The sequence below is a fragment of the Diadema setosum genome, chromosome 22, assembly GCF_964275005.1.
Source record: "Diadema setosum chromosome 22, eeDiaSeto1, whole genome shotgun sequence".
Classification (NCBI taxonomy): Eukaryota; Metazoa; Echinodermata; class Echinoidea; order Diadematoida; family Diadematidae; genus Diadema; species Diadema setosum.
In genome coordinates this window covers 13,711,345-13,733,525 of record NC_092706.1, presented here as the reverse complement: position 1 = coordinate 13,733,525, position 22,181 = coordinate 13,711,345, and the positions used below count along the sequence as shown (strand labels likewise).

Below are 22,181 nucleotides of genomic sequence, written 5' to 3'. Positions count from 1 at the left end.
ACCTTGGTAAGATAAACACTTTTCAATGTTCTTCTCCAAACTTAACCTTTTCTTTGTTCAATTTTTCTCGGTCAAACGGTATAAAGTTTGTATAAATTTTGTTATCGTATTTGGAGAAAACGCAGAGATGAAATTAACAAAATTTAAAACAGGTCTATCAAAATACTTTTGATGTTCAGGAACATCACATGCGGGCATCCCAGAGGCAAGGAATTTCTGATCTGACTGCTGGGGCGCTTAAATCATGAAAACTTCATCGGCTATTTCAATGATCATCCTCATTGGTATGTGTTCGATAGTACTGCATGTCGCCTCTATCAGTTTTCACGAATGATATAATCATTAATAACGCAGGATCTTAATTGCGCTATACCACACAAATACATGAATTGCCAGTGATTCTATTTCATTGTGTGTACGTTAGATCGAGAGAATCGTAAACAAATATCGATTGTTTCGACGGGAACGGTTATAATTGCGTGCCCAGAGGTCATTTCTCAACAGTGCTTTGCCCCGAGACGAAACGAATTCAAGGGGCATAGCACTGTTGAGAAATCATCGAGAGCAGATATTCTTACAGTTACCCAAGAAGATGCATGCCATATATGTTTTATATACCGCACCTAACTTAATCTAAAGTATCTATGTTTGAAATGTATCTATGTTTGAAATGTATGTATGTTTGAAATCAAGCTGTCGTGCTGCCGGTCAGAAAAAATACTTAAAATTACATTTTACAATGCACAAATATCAAAAGCGCGGATGTTCAAAAATCCTCTAGCTGATTGCAGGACAGTATAGCGAAAACTAGTGACTGTACATTTGACCAATCAGAAACGAGGATTCATGAAATGAGGTGTATATGCATGATAGATCATGCACCATTAGGTACTGTATTATTATGATGTGTACATGATGTGAAAAATATAATAGTTGAATTCCTTTAAACATTTGCAAACTCTTATGAATATAAACAATCGTACTTCATGTTATGAATAAGCTACTAGGATTCGCTTTTAGTTGTTGTTCCTGTTGTCAACCTGCTTTAATCAGACAAAATAAGTATGATATAAATGTATGTATGTGAGAATATTTCCTGCAAGGGCACGTACACACAACTTCCTTAAGTATATTGACAAGAACTATGCAAAACGCTAAAATATGTATAACATTACATACACAATCCAGAAACGCTGACGTAATGCGGGAACCCTTGGTGTTCTGGGCAAAGCCTATGAAGATTTTAGTATCTTGTCATCAACCGACTGGTTACGCTTACGTGCTAAAGAACACATGAAAAAATATACATATAGTTCATAGAGAGATACGGAAAGTAAATGTTTCTTGCATCCTACAATCACCAGGTTGTTTGAAGACCTTGATCGGTGCAGGAGTGACTATAGATTACGACACAAACCCAGGTATGATTCCCCTTGCTTCATATTATCCATATTTTATAATTCATCTTCGAGGTGGTCCGGAAAGGTTTAGTCAGCCATCGTGATTACTCTCAGGGAGAACGTTTCCATGAATTCCCTTCACCTTGGTATATGGCACTTTAACTGCATGTTCTTTTTCCAAGGTATACATTAGGACGGATGAAAAAACTGAAGGTAAAAATGTCAGGCGAAAGTGTGTACTGTTAGCATATAGACGGCAATGTAAACGGCAAGCAAGATATGGAATAAGTGAATATATGTATATATAATATATATATATATATGTATATATATATATATATATAATGTGTGTGTGTGTGTGTGTGGTAAAAATTCAAGGAATACTAGAAAAGACGATGAGTAAAAAAGAAATGAATTTACCTTTAGCTCTGGGATGTTTACCACTGATATCTATGCTCAAAGAAGTTTTAAATCTGGCCTTAAATCTGTGGTATTGTTTCAGTATGTTTTTCATCTCTTTACGCTTCCTAGGGTCCGACGACAATCAAGTATGTATTGCATTCCTGTTCCTTGAATGATTTTATTTGAGGAGTTAAAGTATTCATGGATTTTTTATCAAGAGACGCTGGGAACGCTGAGAAAGAAACAAAGGAGAAAGTTGAAACAACAGGCGTGCTTCATTCTGATAAATAAATCTCTGTAAAAACTATGGTTTGGTAAAGAAATCAAATTCAAATCCATTTAAATGATAGTATTTTCTTTTTTAAGGAACAACAATTTTCTCAAAGGGAGATGTAGTTAATAGTGTGAAAACAACTCCAAAATGATTATCTTTTCATTCCCTGACACAGACGCCATAGCTCATTTCGAGGGCAAATTTGTACTGAATCCACACAAAGCAACCGTAAGTAAATCTTCTCTTAAAAGGTCACTGATTTTCTTCTCTTTTTTTTTTCTACTGTAAGTTATGAAAAAGAAAAATATAAACTGGTTGTACACTCGTATTCTTTGTTTGTTGATGGTCCAATTACATGAAGACTTTATAAAGAAGAAATTAAGTCAATTTAATTGGTCATATAAATTAATATACTCTTGATAGCTACTCTTGATAGTTAGGTAGTTGCATTACATTAAATGCATCATTTTTTTTTTTTGGTTGTTCATTATTTTTCAAGGCTGTTGTTAACTTGATTTCTAATTCTTTTCTTGGATAGGTTTATATATGTTGTCGCAAGGTCAATTTCATTGTGAAGGGCCGAGTACATAGCCTGGATCAACTCTGGGTTTACGATGGAGTAGCGACTGACGTTGAGACCCAGAAGAAACTGCTTATCAAGCATTATTACCATGTCGGAACAATTAATGACGCTTTGCGCCTGGCTATGATAGATTATCTGACGTCACTAGGAATTCTCGCTGGTATGTACCCTTTGCAGTAATTTGCATTTTTTCCCCGTAAGTACAAATGCATTTTTACATTCTATAGGATTGTGCTCAGAAGCAGAGCAAAAACAACATATTTTATTTAAATGCAATTGTACATGAGTAAAAAAAAAAAAATCGTTCCAGTATTTCTGATATTCAGGAATCAAATAAGTGCTTACTCAATAAGTACGTAACAATTTGAAACAAATAATTCAAATGTTACATGATTGTCCTTGACCCCACCGTTATATCAGAATGGATGCACATATGAATATCATTATCACAAGCTAATACATGTACTCCACTTCATTCCCCACCAATTAACCTGCCCCACCACAAAGTCTAACCCCAACTCATCGCGTTTGCCCAGTATGGAAATCATACTTACAATGAAAAATGCACAAAAGCAAATAATATTTCACCCATTATCGACGTTCGATACAACGAATATCATATGCAAAGTTAAAATCACAAACAAGTATGCAGGAAATTAAAAAGATTCTCAAAAACAGCTCATTGTTATGCTCCATGGTTCCACGACATTTTTGGAGTGCAACTGTCAATATTAAAAGAATGTTTCGCGTCGCCCTCCATATCATCCGCACCCGCCTTCAGAAAAGTTCAAGCGCTCTTCTTAATTTCCCATACATAGATATTCCGTGCACCATCCCTACCTACTCCTACCCTTTGCTGAGTTCCTGTGCGCCGGGCGATAGCATAAGCTGTGACCAGACGTGTTCGTTTTCGTGTAGAACGCCGGGATTCCAGTTGGTTGGCAGTGCGCAAGTGCAGTGCTGTAACAATGGAAGTTTTATACCCAAAGTGCCATCATGCCAAGGTAAACTTTTCCAGTTCTATTCATGCGCAGGAATGCTTTTTGATGGGCTCTTGTACCCTTTTTACGGAATGGAATAGTAGTAACGGATAAATACCGAAGAGATGCCAAAGTAGAGAATGAATGCATGTTTAAGTCCAACAGTGATTTTCATTAATACTACATTTTGTTAGTTTATTCGTTAATTCATTTATTGATTCATGAATCCATTCATGTCAACCCTGAAAAAGACATATGCATGGGTATTTGTTTTAAGAAATTGCTGATATGCTTTCTTCTTTTTTTTTTTTTTTTGTATTTCTGGATTTTATTGATCAGATCGAAAAACATCGTGCTTTTTCACAGGTCATATGACAAATACATTTTTGACATCACAAAACAAAAGTTTGATAGCATTCAATGATAGTAAAACTACCAGGCGTCTGATCCTTTTTTGGACTATAGTCTCTAACACACGTTAACACCAATAATTCTAGAATCGTATACACAGAAAACGAGGGAAAAGAAAAAATAGCCTTCAATGGAAACACTAAATATGCTATTACCAAAGACCAGACAAAACAAACCAAAGGCGCAAGAACACACACTACAATCTTTAAAAAAAAAAAACAAACAAACAAACAAACAAACAAACAAGAAAAACCAAAACAAAGGTACTATTCACCTAGCTCATTTATGTACTCTCCGTAACTTCCTTTCTACGATATGATATGCTTTCTTACCTCAGGTGTAATAATGAGCACTGTATCATATCGTTGCGCGGTACGTAACTTAATTACATTATGGACATTTTTTGTTGTTGAATGGTTCGTCATTTTCGTCCTTGATATATCGTGCTAGACTCTAAATTCATTCGTATTGACCCTACATTCTACAAGGTCATTTTTTGTTAGATTCATCACATTACACATTGTTCATATTTGCTTATTTTATATTTAATATTTCCATCTCAAGTTGACTATTTTGTGTTGTATTTCTCTCTCGAAATCAAATGTAGTGTAAAATTGTATCAAATGTGGAAAATGGAACAGTGAATAAAAAAAATCCTGAGAGGATTTTTTTATGGCTATCATAATGATTTCCGTATGTTGACTCGCCCTTTATCTCAGCTGATTCCTGCGTTGTGAGTACGTCGTCGATGACAGAGCATCTCATTGTGAGAAACGGCAACTGCGCAGCCGGCCAACGGGTCGAAGTCGATATCGGATGTGAATTCTCTTGCGACGTCGGCTACCGGCTTTCAGGCAGTGCCGTTTCGACGTGCGGTCGAGACGGAACATTTTCTCCTCCATTTCCAACTTGCATAGGTAATAGACACCTGCTTGCAATCACTACTCTTACAGTGCTATTGATAAATGTGACAATACATTTATATGATTTGTATGTCGTACTGAGATAGGGCTCTGCTCGACAACAACAACAAATACGCTCCGGCGTATTCATAGTTTGATAGTTAGTCAACTTGTCTCATGTGATCTTCAGTGCTGATTTGTAATCGTTGGTACTTTTTGAAGGACTTCTATTAATTTGTTCTATTTTGATTTGAAATTTGAAAGCATAAATCTGAATGAAAGTAGTGGTTTGGGGAGGGGGGTTAAGATTTCATTTTGTCATCTCATTGGTCTCACAATATTTTTTTTTTTTACTTCCATTTTCGCGTGGACACTTTTATCTTGTCTCAAAATAATTCTGCGTCTTCATTAGTCTGCTTTTCCTTCGTTCGATATCCAGTGGACTCTTGCCTAGTCAACCCCCCATGGATAACAGACCACCTCGTTGTCCAAACGAAGAATTGTCTCGCCGGTAACCGAGTCGATATCGATGCGCAGTGCGAATTTTCCTGCGACCTCGGATTTCGTCTGTCGGGAAGCAACACGTCGACCTGTGGTAGTGACGGATCGTTTTCATCGCCATTTCCGACTTGCATCGGTAAATACAGCTTTCGCCTTTATTGTCACAGTTATACGCAAGTCATTGTCACATAGGATAGATCAGGGAACTGTGTGTGTGTGTGTATATATATATATATATATATATATATATATCATATATATATATATTTATATATATATATATATATATATATATACATTATATATATACATATATCTATACATATACATTTATACATGTATGTTTACTATATATATATATGTATATATATATATATATATATATATATATATATATATACGTATATGTATATTGTCACACATTATGGTCTTTAAGTCTTATTCTTGAACTTGCTTATCTGTGTCCATTTATTTTTGTCATCTACAGTTGACTCCTGCCTTGTAAGTTCCTCATGGATCACAGACCACCTCGTTGTCTTAAGGGGCAAATGCCTTGCCAATTGTCGAGTCGACATCGAAACCAAATGCGAATTCGCCTGCGAAGAAGGGTACCATCTCTTAGGCAGTGACTCCTCAACTTGCGGGAGTGACGGAAGGTTCTCTTCGCCCTTTCCAACATGTAAAAGTAAGACGGGTTTTTTTTTATGTGTGCAGAGTCAGGTTCCGTGTTTCTGAGGCATTCAGATCCAGCGCGTTGCCGTAATGTCGTCAGTAGGCCTACTTTGTCATTATCTGCTGAAGTTTTCACAAGTCTTCAAATTCAAATTCAAATTGAAATTATTTATTTCCATAATTAAGAATTACAAAGTAATATGTATAACGCTAAAATTAGTACAGAATATTTCAAGGAATTTGGTTAACATAAGCTTGAACAAAACATGGATACAATTATAGTAATATCAACTTTGTATTTCAATGAATAAACAAATATAAAGCTAATAAAATAATATTTTTAACTCTATATGGAAAAGAGGGATTCAAGAGAAATCTTATAGGGAATAAGGCTGTCGAGACATTAGCAGCAGTCTTCACAAGCGTCGCGAGGAAAAGGTCCACTTTGCCTCTCATATTTTGTTAAAGATGATAATAATGACAACAAGGGGGAGAATGATGGCAATGGTAACAAACTGTGATAACAACGAAAGTGGTTAAGATTTTGCTACTATGCTATGATAATTGTAATGAAAAGGTTCCCTAAAAAGAAAATATATGAATAGCTTTGTTGATAAGGTTTGAGAGTGTTTTATGGTCATTTTATTTACCTCCGGGGAAAAATACATTATCCGCCAGGTGCATCGACCCCCAACAGCCACGTGACTTCATGTGCCTCACTAAAACATGTGACCGACGTTACAACCACGGACAACAACGCTGTGTCACACAGGGCAGACAAGAATGACGATGTTCATAGCAATCAACGAGGTTTGTGATTTCATCATGTTTATTTTCTCATTCAGCATAGCTACATATACGAACGATTTCTCTGCAATTTGTGGAATTGAGATTAATTTCTTCAAAAAGAGAGAGAAAAAAATACCGACCATGGAGAGGGGAGAGGTAACTTGCAATGTTTATCATCATTGCGCTTTTGGAGCTTGAGATCTTATTCCTTTCCTAGTGACACTTCACTCTGTGGTACTGAAGGGCTATATTTACGAAACATATGAAGATTTAGATCGAGCAACTAGAACGGAAGGAGTTCCATCATGATCGAACATTTTTTTTTTCCAACAGAAAGCAGAATGAATTATATAACATGAATAAAGAATCAATATGCCCGAAAGCTAAGTTACATTGACTTCGAAAGAAAAAAAAAAAAGGTATGTGGTTGCTTACTTACTAATTGCGGTAGGTGCCGAAATGAGGCGAACGTGATGACATCATTTAAAAAAAAAAAAAAAAAATCTTGAACCCTCCTTTAATAAATTTGTTTGTTTGTTCCTACTACATTTACTGCAACCAACATTAAGTGGTACACTGTATTTAGCTTAATGTGATATATCAACATTCGGTTCAATGCTCTGTCTTACATTGATGCCATGGTTGTGAAACCAATACTGCCAATATCATGCAGTCATGTTTAGAAAAGCTTGAATAATCGTGTATTTGTTTAATTGTTTACATACGTTTTCAAACTTCTAACACTTAGCAAAGATCTGTGACCGTTAACGGAGTAAAGGAAAAAATAAGTAAGAATCTAAGAGCTTAGAATTGTGATCTGGTTTTGATCCCTGTATGATTTTTCTTTTTGTCACCTTGATTATTCATTATTCAGTTTTCGGTGATCTGATTAAATTGTCCGTTTGAAAAATTTTCACATCAATCTTGCCCCAAATTTGATGAGATCTTGAACAGTAGCCAGTCGTTGTAAGATACAATAGACATGAAGAAATTGTTTTTATCGACTTACACAACAGTTGCAACAGCTATGGTTTATGAAGGGAAGCTGCCCTCTGCCAGGTAAATAATATACGTTTCTATGAATTAGGAATGAAACACGATAAGGTAATGACAACAGTATCTGCATATCAAAATAATGGGTTGTGTGTGTGTGTTTGTGTGTGTGTAAGTGTTGGGGGCTGTAGTAGCATGATGGACGGTTAAAGATATTTTATTCTGCACGAAACATGTCAACATGACTATTGTGAATAGATAAGATATCTCATTTCTGTCTGCCTTGCTTCTCAGGTAAATCACGGCTGCCATATTTGGCATTTCTGTCTCTTGTCTTTCTCGTTATCCCCCTTGCAATATACATCAGGAAGAGGTCATGCGTGCCAACGGTAAGCATACTAAAGGGTAGTTACCCCCTCCCCTTTAGCAAACTTCTTTGTTTCATCGGGTTTGGCCTGTGGGGACATAAATTAGCATATTGACAAATATATATATATATATATATATATATATATATATATATATATATATATATAAACCTGACTTTGTTTCTCTTTCTAGAATGGTACTTTTATGTCTTCACGTGCCTGCCATGATAGTTTGCGAATCAGTGATGTCATGTTGTAGGTGTAAAAATTGTTCATAGTTCATAGTTTCCTGTGCTAAACAGGGGTGAAGAAAGGAAAATAAACACACGAAATATTTCATATGCATATACTGTTCACCTAACAATTATTGGTTGGTTATGGTGTTCATAAAGATTTTGTTACATGAAACATTATGTTGGAATTCAGGAACGTCAGTCGACGAAGGAAACGTTGTCCAATGAGACACTTCCGTTCGATCAAAATGAGTGTTGCACATATAGGATGAGAAAGGCTGGATGAAGGGTCTTAGCTTAGAACAGTAAACATTTCCTGTGCTAACAGTTTCGTTATCAAAAAAAGAATCGGGAAAGAAATACAAAGCTGATCAAACTTAGACTTTGCCCAGTATCGCATTAAAATGAAAATACATTGAACGGCAAGGTTTGTTTTATGTGTTGGTTTGGTTTGTTTGTGTTTTGAGGGGATAGCACCTGTCTACTCGAGCATTTTAGAAAAGCAAAGTTTGATTACAACCCAACAAAAGAAAACACTCGGCTGTGCTGTAGTAATGATGGGGGGGGGGGATTCTCTTCCCCGTTTGTCTAAAATCTAAATAATAATAATAATAATAATAATAATAATAATAATAATAATAATAATAATAATAATAATAATAAATCTAAAAATAGAATTATAGAGAACATAATATTCAGTTCCACTCAAAGAAGTGATCACTGCTAGAGCAGAGGTTGGCTTGATTCATATGGTAGAATTCAACTTTTGAATTATTTTCATGGGAGACACTCAAATTATTTTTTTTTTTTAAACACAGCAAAATTTTCTTTCACCAGGGTAGTCTTTTCTGCTTTCTCGGAACTGCGAAGGGCCCTACAACATATACAAAACAGCAATAAAAGAAAGCACATGTTACTTGCAGACATCATGGACATAGAAAAAGTTGGAAATACAAGTACATAACTATATCAAAACAAAATTAATTAAAAACTATCTTAGATAAAAGGTCGTACGCAAGCCATTTAAGTAAAAAGAAAATACTCCGGGAGAGATAAAGTACACATTCACCATTACACAAGTACCACTCCCCTCCCACCCACCCACCCCCCCCCCCCCCGTCCCCACACACACATACATACTGATACCGCTCACGCTTGCAAGTACTTCTATATGTACATCATTCAAACAAACAAACAAAAAAAATTGGTAGTGCCTTTTCGATACATTTACTAATGTCATGTTTCGAACGGAATCGGGTAAATTTTTCGAGATCTTACGTACAAGATAATAAAAAGATTTCTTGAAATATTAAGTTCCGAGAAGATTGATGTTGAAAGTGCAGCTTTTTGCTTATCGTTTGGAAAAAAATAAAATTTCGTATCAGGATTCTAAGGACATAGCGCCTCCCGTGACCTTTCACACCTTAACACCTTACACACCTATTATTATAACCATGCAGTAATATGTGCTTTCCGCAAGAAACTAGTTTCGAAACGTATGCCAAATGCTCTAGACGATATTAATACATACTCTTTAAGTATCCAGTCAAATCATTATGGAAGAAATGCATGTATAAGGAAAGAGAGAGAGGGAGAGGGATAGAGAAGGAGAGATATGAACGAGGATAATCATAAAGGAAATAGAAAGGGGAATTCATATAGATATAATGTATATTCCCTAGTTTACTTTACATATCGACGTCATGAATTTTTAACAGACCAAAGTCCGCGTAATAAAGACTCTTATTTAACTGATTTTACGACTGTCTTCCAGCTTTTGTTTCCCCGGCTTTTACAAAGAACATTTTTGTTTTGTCAGTCTTAATCAAGGTCATTATTCAAAAGATGGTAGAAGCAGTTCGGCATTCGATCATAACATCAAAACCTTGTTCGCTACCTTACGTAAGATAACGGCAACACAAACTTTGGACTTTAAAATAGGATGATTGATCTAATTCACCACCTTTTTACGATCCTGAAGATATTTATGGTGCTTAAAAGCAGAAATTAATTGCGTCTGGTTCCCTGTGTTGCTTTTGTCATTGTATTTGTTTCGTAAACGGAGCCTGACACCTTAAAGGAATGGTTTGGTTTCGGTTGAGATTGTGGATTCAGGTTTCAATTTTTGCGAGATAATTAGAAATCACTCATAAAAGTAATAAAAAGCATACAATTTTAAGAGGAGTTCAAAGTTTATTAGAGGAAAATCGATTTTGAAATGGCTGAGATATCCAAAAACAAAGTAAAACAAAGTGGTCCTAATAAAAGGTAGGTTCCACCTTTTATTAGGGCATCTTTGTTTTTGAATGTCTCAGCCATTTCAAAGTCAATTTTCATCAGATAAACATTGATTTCCTCTTAGAAGTGTCTCCTCTTTCATATTTAATAAGAGATTTCTCTTTATTACACAAAAAGTGGAAACCTGAAGTCCCATCTCAACCAAAACTGTATCATGCCTTTAAATCGTATAACAGAGGGTTATCGAGTCAGATACAAAGTTATCATTCGAGAGTTCAATGGTTTCCTCATTGTACAATCATGATGTGGTGATAATCTTTCTAACAACCAAGTATACAGACAGAGTTTGAATAGCTTAGAATTAGGGCTGATTTGTTACTCTTATTATGCCTCAAAACGACTCAGAGTGTGATTTTATAAAATATGACTGGGCACTTGCACACTGAAGGATATGTAAATCTTCCCTCTTTTTTTGCATCGAATGAGAGATATTTCAAACACATCTGCATAATTATGTCTTTGACTAAAATTTTATAGTGGGCAGATGACAGTGTACAAAATGGCACCAAGAGGGCTTTGCCCTTGCTATTGACCTTCCACAGCACAGCTCTGATGTTATGGACAGCCTCCGAGCCCTGTGGAGTCTAACTACATAAGGATCAGGTTGCAGATGGTGAAAGTGAACTGCAAATTTTGTAATGACATTATTTTGTACCATTTTTTGAAGGATTACCAACCGCTGGATAACTCCCAAGAATGTGCCTTAACAAGTGAGTATATTCTGTCTCCATCAATATTTCAGTTTGATAGCTATATTCAACACTCTTGGCTGGATTTGATTTTTCTCCATTTTTTTAACATTTCAATACAAAACACCGTCAAAGTTGAAAATCGGCCTGTCGGCTACAACCGATAGGTGGCGCACCGTATTTGGAATCCACCGAATTGGACGGTAAATGGCACAGTCGTGTAGGCACAGATACCACGCCATCTGAGCCTACTTTGGAATAGTCGTGAAGCGTCATGACCACAGTAACCCATTAAAAAAAGGGGGGGGCCTCAAATATGGGGTCATCCCACGAGACCCACACCCACGAGTCATACGGTCCACGAGACCGACATCAAAAATAGGTCCATGAGTTATACGGCTCACGAGTCATACAGCCCATGAGTTCGACACTACACACAAAAGGCTTACGAGACCGACACTAAACAAACAAAGCCCACGAGACCGACACTACACAATAAAGGCTCACGAGACCGACAGTACGCAAAAGAGGCTCATGAGACCGACACTAGGCAAAGAGAGCCCACAAGACCGACACCAGGCAAAGAAGGCTCACGAGTCTGACAGGATGAACAGCGCCATCTACATGTCAATTACAAATATGTACCTGTACAGGGTGTTCCATTAAGGGGAAATTACTTACTGGCGGGTGCAATTTCGTCACGCTGTCGAGCGAGAGACTGTAAGTAACTGAACAGGATCTGGACAGGATCTAAGGGTTTTTTTATTCACCCTTTTCTTTCTCGCTTTACAAGTTAAGTAGGCCTTATCAGATATCCTATCCGCCTGCTTATATCCCCCTGCTTAGGGTAATACATTTGTGATTTCTCTGTAACTATAATGTATGAAATTCAACGGATGAAAACGTTTTATATCGCAGTGATTCACCTCGATTTGTAGCTTGTTTTTCTAGAATTATTCTCAAAACGGTACGTTTTTTCATGAAATAGAATAGTTGTTTCCATGGATGCATCTTCTGTTTCCGAATACTTAACGCTACCATAATAGACGATTACATTATTTTCTGTGACTTTATACTGAATCAACACCTTCGCAGATGACTACCCCCCCCCCCCCCACATCATGTAAAACAGGTGTGCACTGCAACATTGACCATTTTGTGAATAACTTTCTTGTAGTGAACTTCATTTCATACCTGGGTATTTTTCTAGTTGGTTGATATGAATGTCCACATCATGTTATTATTTTTTTTTCAAAGTAGGTGTATACCGGTATGGGCTTTGCAGAAGGGGAAACGAACGTGTTTTGGCATTTTCGAATTTAATGTTGAAACATCTTCTGCACTTTTACTGAATTTTCTTTTATTTTTTTCACAAACACTCACATACGCAAACACAATAAAAGATCTTGAACCGTCCAGGGGTGAAGGCGGGCAATTGACGGGGTAAAACCTTAGCAACTCTCCTTTTCCATCTCTTATATCTTCCTTATGCCATTATCTGAACACCCTATACAATTAATTGGTCTGCAGGTGGCGCTGTTCATCCTGTCGGTCTCGTGTCCTTCTTTGCTTATAGTGTCGGTCTCGTGAGCCTCTTTTGCCTAGTGTCGGTCTCGTGGGCTTCTTTTGCCTAGTGTCGGTCTCGTGAGCCTTTTGTGCGTAGTGTCGAACTCATGGGCTGTATAACTCGTGGGCTTATTTTACTTGATGTCGAACTCGTGGGCTTTATTTACTCAGTGTCGAACTCGTGGGCTGTATGACTTGTGAGCTGTATGACTCGTGGGCTGTATGACTTGTGAGCTGCATGACTTGTGGGCTGTATGACTCGTGGGTGTCGGTCTCGTGACGTGCACCCTTCCCCTGTGGAGAAAAAAAAAGAGAGATGTTATAGTAAAATGTATGCCTTCTCATCATACAAATTGCCTTTTAAGAGGTGTGATATAACACTCAACAGCCCCGCGGGAGTTATATTTCCCCGAAACTCGCAGCGTTGATGGAAAATATACAGTATGTAAAAAAAAATACAATCAGATTTTCGCATTGATAACACCCAATATGATTAAACTGTCTAAATGCTACTTCAGGGTCTTAAAATATAACATCTTAGCCCTATCTTGCAGAAAACCCCATTCGATTTGGTTAAGCGGTCACAGAATAATGTGAATTGTTGTAAAGCATGTCATGAGTCTGATTCTTCCAAGTTTAGCACTTCGATGCTCTTGCGTGTGAATACAGTGGACAGAACTTGGAGGGAAGAGATTCTTGACATCCTCTACAAAATTCCTCATTTCTCTTTGACTACTGAAGCAAATCGAATGGGGTTTTCTGTAAGATGTGGGCAGTGAGTTACAGTTTCATACCCTGAATGTTTATTTAGATTGATTCACTATTTTAAAAGATATCATAGCAGAGGGTACCAGTGTATTACGATATAAAAGGAAAATGTGACTCCCAAAAGACTCAAGATTTATGTTACAACGGTTGCGTGTATTAACTTTCCAATGTTTTAAACACGTTGCAATTTTCACTATCAATCGTTTGTAAATCCCTTTCGAAGCATGTTTTTTTAATTGTTGTGTTAATATGACCTCTGTTGTGAGTCAATGGGGAGGTGCTTGAACGTGGTCAGTTCGTATAATCCTATATAATGGTGTATAATGCCATGTATAAGGCAGGGTTATAAAATCTTGTACATAACTTGTGTATGATCCTCGTATAAAGACATCTCTCCAGACGTTGACGGATACTACAAGCATGAACACGTGACTCCAGCCGCGCCCACCAGGGAGCAGCTCGATCCTAGTGAGGTAACTATGGAAGTCCTGGATCATCAGTGCGATCACGGTTTGCGAGTTCATGTGTGTGTGTGTGTTTGTTCGTTTGATTGTGACATTGGTCTATCGTACAGTTAACCCAATAAGTGATAGAAAAGTAAATGGTTCGAAACACTGAGACATTGATCGCTACAGATTCATTATAGGTAATCTAAGCGTTTATCGTATATGTATTAAAAATCCGACACGAAAGTAGGAAACTCCATTTTGATGGTATATACTGTACATTCCTCTGAAATGAGAACAATGTAGTTCGTATTGAGTAGCGTGAGATAGTTGCTCATGATAAAGTTACATGCTCGATATAATTTGTTGAATTGCGTGTGGAGGTGACGTAGATATATGCGGAAGGTTTAAAAGAAAATGTTGCAAGAGATATTTGGGCTTTGTTAGAACAAGTTGTGATTTGAATGCAATTTCACAACCATTCGATACGCAAACCAGATCTGGTACATTGCAAGCGCAGAAGGTATCTTTTCTGTCATTTCGTTACTTATTGACTGTAAGGGAGGAGGCAATCAAACACTCAAAGTCATGTGAAGACAGTCCTACAAAGAGGGCTTTTTTTTCTTTCTGTTAATAAATAGATATATGGGGACTCCACATGAGCTGTCATTGTTAACGGATACTCTCCTTGCTGGACATCATCTATTTCACTAATCATATGCATATATAATTGTAATATAACAAGTTATTTTATTTGATTTTTTTTTCTTGAAGTGTTACTGCATGAGCCTGAGGAATAAAGGAATTGTATTCGTTCTCAACAACAACAACTACGTGGACAGAGGGGTCAGGAAAGGGTCAGAAATCGACGTCATCAATGTGACGCACGTTTTCAACGAGATCGGCTACACTCCTGTTGTCAAACAAAATTTGACCGCACAGGTTAGTTCGTGTAGCTCCATGGTGTCATGTTTATTGTGAGAAAGTAGGAGGCTAACTTGTTCAAGGTGCATGCTGTAACCACACGTCCCCTGTTTTGATTAATTTGTTTGTTGGTTGGTTGGTTGGTTTTTGTTTCAATGTTGTTGTTGTTTGGTCTTATCTTATTTTTCGGTTGTTTTTTTTTTTTTCTTGCTCTTATCCAAATGACTGTATTGTAATCTTTTTTGTCCCTAAATTGGGCTGATGGTGGGGTTTCATTTTAAGGGTTTTATAAGAAATTTTCTGGCAGTTTCCATGTTAATCAATAATCATTATCACGTATCTCAATTTTCATTGCATTCGATTCCTATGAGTTGTCAGCCTAATTATTAATTACTGGAAATATCACCAGCGCGTCGTCCTTTTCTTCAATTTTTATGTGAGCTTTAGATTATGGCTACACGCTGCAATATTTCTCATTTTTATTTTCAAACATCAATGACAACAAAGATATATATTTAGTTATTACTCTTGATTTTGCATTTTCTTTTTGTTGAGCTGTAAATTGAGCTTGTTATCTGATTGAGTAATTTGCTTTTAAATATCTTCTTATTACAAGGGAACTTATTGTTGCTGCCAACCAAAAGTGCCGGAAGCAAAGTCTATGGCTTTATATTCGCTGGTTTGATAGAAAACATTGAGATGAAGAATGCTTTGCAATCATGACGACGTACTTTTTCTATCCATGATTGTCAAATTTGTCCTTTCTTCCCTTCTCTCTGCTTTTAGGTTTGTTCCGAGCACATTTTGTATCAACTGTTAATTTTGCCATATGCAATGTTATTACCATGCCACGCCACTCACAAGAAGTTCTTCTGATTGATGCCCCCGTCACGCTAATTCTGAATCAGTACGAATCAAGCAGAACCAGCCGGAATTAAGGATTTTCAAAATTCGCGCCATTGCACATTCGGGAGAAAAATTCAAATTCTAACAGCTTGGTAGGGAATGCTGTTCGAATACTTGAAATGCACTTCGAACCCTTCTCGAATCATTCTTGCACATTCCGAATGAATTAGCTCTCGAATGCTGCTCGAATGTACTTGGAACTCTGTAGGAATATTCCTTATGCTGTTAGAATGCGGTCATAATTTTTAGAAAGCACTTCGAATGCCGCACGAGCGCGGTTCGATTGCTGCCCGAAGTCTGATGGTTGGAAAGCGCCTCGAATGCAGTACGAACAAATTTCGAATGCGGTCAGAACGTTCCCGGAATGGCTACCGAATATACTTTGAATGTTCACGAATTCAGACAGAATGCAGCCCGAAAAGTTAGAACACATTTAGAATGTACTTAGAATGCAACACGAATGTACCGTGTGTGTCAAGAATGCCGCTGAAATGGTCTCCGATAGCGTATAAAATGGTGATTTTCACCCGTCTCAACGCGATCATCCTTGGACTATGACCCCGTTTACAATGCGAGGCTCGGCCGCGGCCGAGCCGCGGCCGAGCACACCTTCATTTCAGTGTACACGCGCAAAAGGCCAAATGCGGGGCCAAAATTGGCCGCGCATTTGGCCACGCTCAGGAGGTGGTCTCGGCCGTTGCTTTGCTACAGATTGCTGTCCTCCAACAAGACCTCCTAGACCCCGTTTACAGTGCGGGGCTGGGCCGAGCCGCGGCCGAGCCCAGCCTCAATTTCGGGGCCGAGCCCCGCAATTTTGTCCGTTTACACTGCCGGGCTGCCGCGGGCTCGGCAGCGCTTTTAATTCAAACCTTTCAATATTTTGTCGTAGTGGCGCTCTGCTTGTAAACAAACGGAATTTGGTATAGTCTGGTTTTCAGACCCTTTGCCAACTAATTCCGTGGCGACGAAGTCGCCGTTCGGGCAAAGGCCTTTGCCGAAGGAAAAATCCTTTGCAGGACAAAACCTCCTTAAACTATACTAGTTTTCGACGTTGAGGGGGTTAATATCCTGAATAGCGAAATAGTACGGGCAGAGGGTTTGGAAGCCAGACTAAAATTGGCCTCGCATTTGGCCCTGTTTGCGTTTACACTGAGAAAAGGCCGGGCTCGGCCGCGGCCGAAACCATCTCCAGAGCGTGGCCAAATGCGCGGCCAATTTTGGCCCCGCATTTGGCCTTTTGCGCGTTTACACTGAAATGAAGGCGGGCTCGGCCGCCGAGCCCCGCACTGTAAACGGGGTCCTTGAAAGAGAGTGTCTACGCCAATTACCCCCTGGGCAATTACCCCAGGCCCTTCCCGTGACACTAACCCTACTCCTAATCCTAACCCTTACCCAAACTATAACTTCACACCTAACCCTAACTCCAATCTTTACTCTAACCTTTTCACTAACCAGTATTTAACTCGGGGTAATTGTATGAGCATTTGAGCATTAGAACTTGAGATATTTTGGCAGAATTTGAGGTGCAACACCGTTCCGATTCTCCCTCAAATGAGGTCAGATTGTTTCAAATGTTTAGAATGCAATCAGAGTCCAATTAGCATACACTTCGAATGCAGATCGATATTTCTCAACTTCGAATGCTCCTCGAATTTTTTAAGCATGGGTAAATTATTCCGGCTGGCCACAAGCATGGACCCGAATGTTTGGAACGCACTCAGAATGGCGTCAGAATTTTCAGAATGCACTTCGAATATGCGGGAATGCAGGAAGAATTTTCATTCCAACGGCATTCCGGTTCATTCCGTCTCTAGTGTGACGGGGGCATGAATGATCTGTCATGAAATATTTTTTAATCGTTTACAAGATATAAATCTAGAGATAGATAAGTAAATATATGTTAGATATAAGAAATTTTCATTAGTGCATTACAGAAAAGCATCCATGCTTGTGGTTCTTTCACGCATCACCCAATGTGTTATAGTCACGATTTGTATTTGGATGCTTCTTTTTTAACGAAGGAGATACTAGGAGCTCTGGCTGAGGTCAAAACAGCCATCCGGAAGATTCACACATCAGTGGTACTGGTCTTCATGAGTCATGGGGTACAGGAAGGGATCTACGGCAGCGACGGTGTCGTCATCTCTGTGGAGGATATCAAAGAGATGTTCTCGGGAAAGAACTGTCCCGCCCTCATCGGGAAACCCAAGATCTTCTTCTTCCAAGCATGCAGAGGAAGTAAGAACTATTTACCACCTTGACCTGTCCCGAACGCGATATCGGGTAACATCTGCCGCCGAATGAACTGGCGTCTCTCAGAGCAGGTGTGCACATGCGAACCTTTCCACGAGGTGGCACTGCTAATCGGCGTTCGCATCTCGTCAAATCTAGATAACCATTCTTTCGCCCTGCTTTCATTTTTATCGAGAAGTTGGTTGACTCCGCTGGGCCTATACAATACACTAAATAGCATTATGAACGCGGTGGAGATTTAAAAGATAAAAAGAGCTCTAACATGAAAATAACTATGATCAACCAAAAGGAAAGTATATTGTAAATTCGGGGGGGGGGGGGGCGCTGTGGCATATAATGGCTAAGACTCCCGATTCCCAATCGGAGGAGACGAGTTCGATTCCCGCAAGGTGCTTACCCCCTTGGACAAGATGATTTTACCCACAATGTCCCTCTCGACCCAGGTGTAAAAATGGGTACCTGGCAAGTTAAGGGGCCGTCCGTTCTTATCTATACTTTCCTCTTAAGTCTGTTTCAGAACATTCCTGTTCTACAGAACAAAAAAAAAAGGTAGACAATTAAAAAAAAAAAAATTATGGCCATCCAATATAACATCTGTATTATAATCAATAAACCACTTTTTAAATAATCCATTGCCCATTTCGACTGACTTTGATTTTATCATGGCCTATACTTTGTCTCCTTTTCTACCCCCCCCCCCCCCAACAAAACCGTCTAGTTGGAATTTAGGTAACTTGTTTTCACATATTGATAAGTGTAGGCCTATAAGGTTGTGTGAATCTCGTTATCATGCAAGGAGAACATAATGTAGGTTGTTTGTTTTTCTCAGTCATTCACTGTGTGAAAAAAAAAAAATGTTCCTACCCCAAAACAATAGACAAACTAACAACGAGCGCCACCGACGACCGGCCCATGTCAGTCGTATCAACGTCACCTGACGTGGAGAACGCCTCGGGCATCCTCAACGCACTTGCGCAGGATACGGAAGGCATCGATCCAGCGAGAGACAGTGAACTACAAACCCTGAGTACCGGAAGTACGGCAACGGATCGCTTGCCAGCACTCGAAACGGACGGTGTTCCCGATAATGCCGACATGTACATCGCTCATGCAACCTCAGAAGGTATAGCTCACCATAGATAGCTGACCCCCCCCCCCCCGCACCAAAAAAAAGAAAAAAAGAAAAATGACAAACCTTATACTTCTGATATCGGCTTTCAACGAATGACATTTTTAACTATTTTTTATAAAAACAGACGGTATTCTATCTGTCAGAATCAGGCGTGAGAGAAGTAAGAAATTCATTAATCTTTGACGAATACGTAAAACGTAATGCAGTAATACAGTAACAGTTACCGTTGTTGTGATTGCACGAAATGGCATGGAGAGATGCCGCACACGCCTATATGCAAAATCTAGTCCGCTTGATATTTATAAACACATTTTACCATCATTCACCTGCTGGACAAACGGTAAACGATGGAAATAAAATAAAGATCGAAATGAAACTTAAATCAAATGAAAGCGCTACTACATGAAGGGTAGATAAAAACAGAAAAAAAGAAAGAAAATGCTTTAATTTGTTAATAGTTTGTGAAACATTTTTTTCATTTCCATCTTTTTCATGTAGGAAATCACATGCATGAAATTATTGTACAGGAAGGCAGAACCTCAAAAAAGCAGAGCTTGTGGTGAGCTGTCTTACAAAATACATGACATCACAAACACAAACACAAAAAACAACAAAAACATAATAATAGTTCCCATGGCAATATTGAAATGAGATATTCCTCAAAGGGAGATATTGTAGTCTAACAGAGAGGCAATAGTGAAGCGAAAGTAACAATAATAGCTTTTGATTTCCTCCCTGCATTTCCCCTGTTCTCTTATCAAAGGCTACTTTGCGATCAGAGACCGAGTCAATGGTTCGTGGTTCATCCAAGCTTTGTGTGAAGAACTCATTACGGGATCCCATCTGTACGACCTCGACACAATAATGACCAAGGTAAGGGGATCAATTTTTGTTTCTTTGTTTCAGGATCAATCTCTTTAGTATTAAATTCTGTAGGAATTATAACATTTCGGTATACTGCACTGAATTGGGAGTTGATTGCATTTCTTGAGAGTGAGAAATAAAGGGTGCCGCGCACGTTAGCAAACGGAAATCGTTTGCATCTATTCAGTATGTGGTATGGCGCCCGGAGGGCGCTACCGCAACACCTATATACTGCGGTAGCCTCAGAGATCAATAAAGTAAATTAATCAATTTGCAAAACCAAATAAAAAACCAAGGCCACTGAAAAAAAAAGCCTGTATAAAAGGCAGCTCTTTACCAAAGGCAAAAGCGAAAATACTGCTAATGAAAATTATGCAATGCTATGTACATTTAACAAAAGCATTTTCCTAGCTCTAAAATCAAGAGCTGTGTGACCAGGATATCAAATAATTAATGCTCGTGTCTGTTATGGGAGACAAGACAATCTGGAAAAGTGTTTTAACGAAGATTTTCAGTATAGTGAATATGACTCGTTACCAGCCCACACTGATGAAAACTCAGATGTTACAGCTCAGAATATTTATACCGATTCGTTCAACTGTGAAAGTCCAAACATACATGTTCTGATATCAGAGGTTTCTGATTCTTACAATGCATAGTATAATCTAAAGTATCAATACAGTGTTATCCTACTTATCCATATGTCCAAGGTGGTTTAAATAATCCTGATTCTCTTGCAATATGTACTTTGTCGCTTTTCAATGGGTCGGCAAAATTGGAAGACAATTTGGCTTGACTGTTTATCATCTAAAGTTTACTATTTTAAAAGAGGAATCAATATTGCCTTGTCCTCTTTTTTAGGTGGCGAGGCGTGTAAAGAAGTTAAAGGGAGAGATCGAATACAAGGGGTACAAGCACGTCACGTATCAAACACCTCAGGCAATCAAGCAAGGGATCGAGAAAAAAATCTACTTCTTGCCTAAGTACCCACCCTTACGGAGACACATGCCGGTTGAAAGGAATAACAACGCTCCAAGAAGACAGACAAGTCAAACAAGATTGATATAGAGTCTGAGAGAGCTGAGAAGCTTGTGGAATTCTCTTTATTTCCTCGTCCTGCACTGACTATTTTTCATCAAGCATCACTCACCGCCGACGCCACGTTTTCAAGTGGGGGGGGGGGGAGGGGGCAAATCCGGGATTCTTCTGCTGAAAAAAAAAAAAAAAGATGCCTCCAGCGCAACTTATGGCGCCACTTCCGGGTTGCTTCAGCTGAAAATCAGAAAAAAAGGCCTTCCAAACAAAAACAAAAGCTGCTTATGTATGGTGCAAAAAAAAAAAAGAAATGGGGGAGGGCTAATCCTCCCCCCCCCCCCGCCCTGTGATGCTGATTTGTTCTTCTTATATTGCTGTAATTCCCTCAATCCACATATATCTTGGTTCATTCCCGTTTGAAAGAGGAATTCCACTCCAGTTATAAGTCTGTCTGATAAGGAAGAGTAAAACCTTACGCGTACAACAGTGAAAATTCGAGCGAAATCGGGTAAAAATTAGGAAAGTTATGAAATTGTGAAGTTTCGCTCATTTCTGCCGCGCAGTTCTTGTACAGTTGATACGAATATGTAAATGATTGAGCTGCCATGATGCTGTCATCACCTCACAATTCTCTATTGATGATGAACAGGAAAAAAAAAACCGACGAAAATTCAATGTTTCTGTTATCAAACTGTAAAACATGATAATCACTCCTGATTAAATAACTTCATAATACTGATCAGTGAAATGTGGTATTTGAGACTCGGACGTAAATGTGTTTGAATGAAAACA

At 38.4% G+C, this 22,181-nt stretch overlaps 1 protein-coding gene across 1 annotated transcript; it reads left to right on the top strand.

Moving 5' to 3' along the window:
* The first annotated feature begins 176 nt into the window (after positions 1-176).
* Positions 177-21,510, top strand: LOC140245392 (uncharacterized). The gene is made up of 17 exons (XM_072324968.1): positions 177-284; positions 1,365-1,421; positions 2,252-2,304; positions 2,615-2,819; positions 3,478-3,663; positions 4,770-4,967; positions 5,392-5,589; positions 5,941-6,138; positions 6,804-6,935; positions 8,202-8,296; positions 11,474-11,516; positions 14,217-14,302; positions 15,050-15,217; positions 18,127-18,343; positions 19,236-19,481; positions 20,254-20,363; positions 21,216-21,510. The coding sequence occupies exons 1-17, from the start codon at positions 245-247 to the stop codon at positions 21,420-21,422; spliced, it is 2,439 nt and encodes an 812-aa protein (XP_072181069.1). The 5' UTR covers positions 177-244; the 3' UTR covers positions 21,423-21,510.
* The last annotated feature ends 671 nt before the right edge of the window (positions 21,511-22,181 follow it).

Excerpts from the sequence above, each read along its gene's own strand:
- LOC140245392 (XM_072324968.1), top strand. The coding sequence starts at position 245 with ATGAAAACTTCATCGGCTATTTCAATGATCATCCTCATTG. Across the intron at positions 6,139-6,803 it reads GCCCTTTCCAACATGTAAAA|GTGCATCGACCCCCAACAGC; the intron begins GTAAGACGGGTT and ends ATTATCCGCCAG. Across the intron at positions 6,936-8,201 it reads TGTTCATAGCAATCAACGAG|GTAAATCACGGCTGCCATAT; the intron begins GTTTGTGATTTC and ends CTTGCTTCTCAG.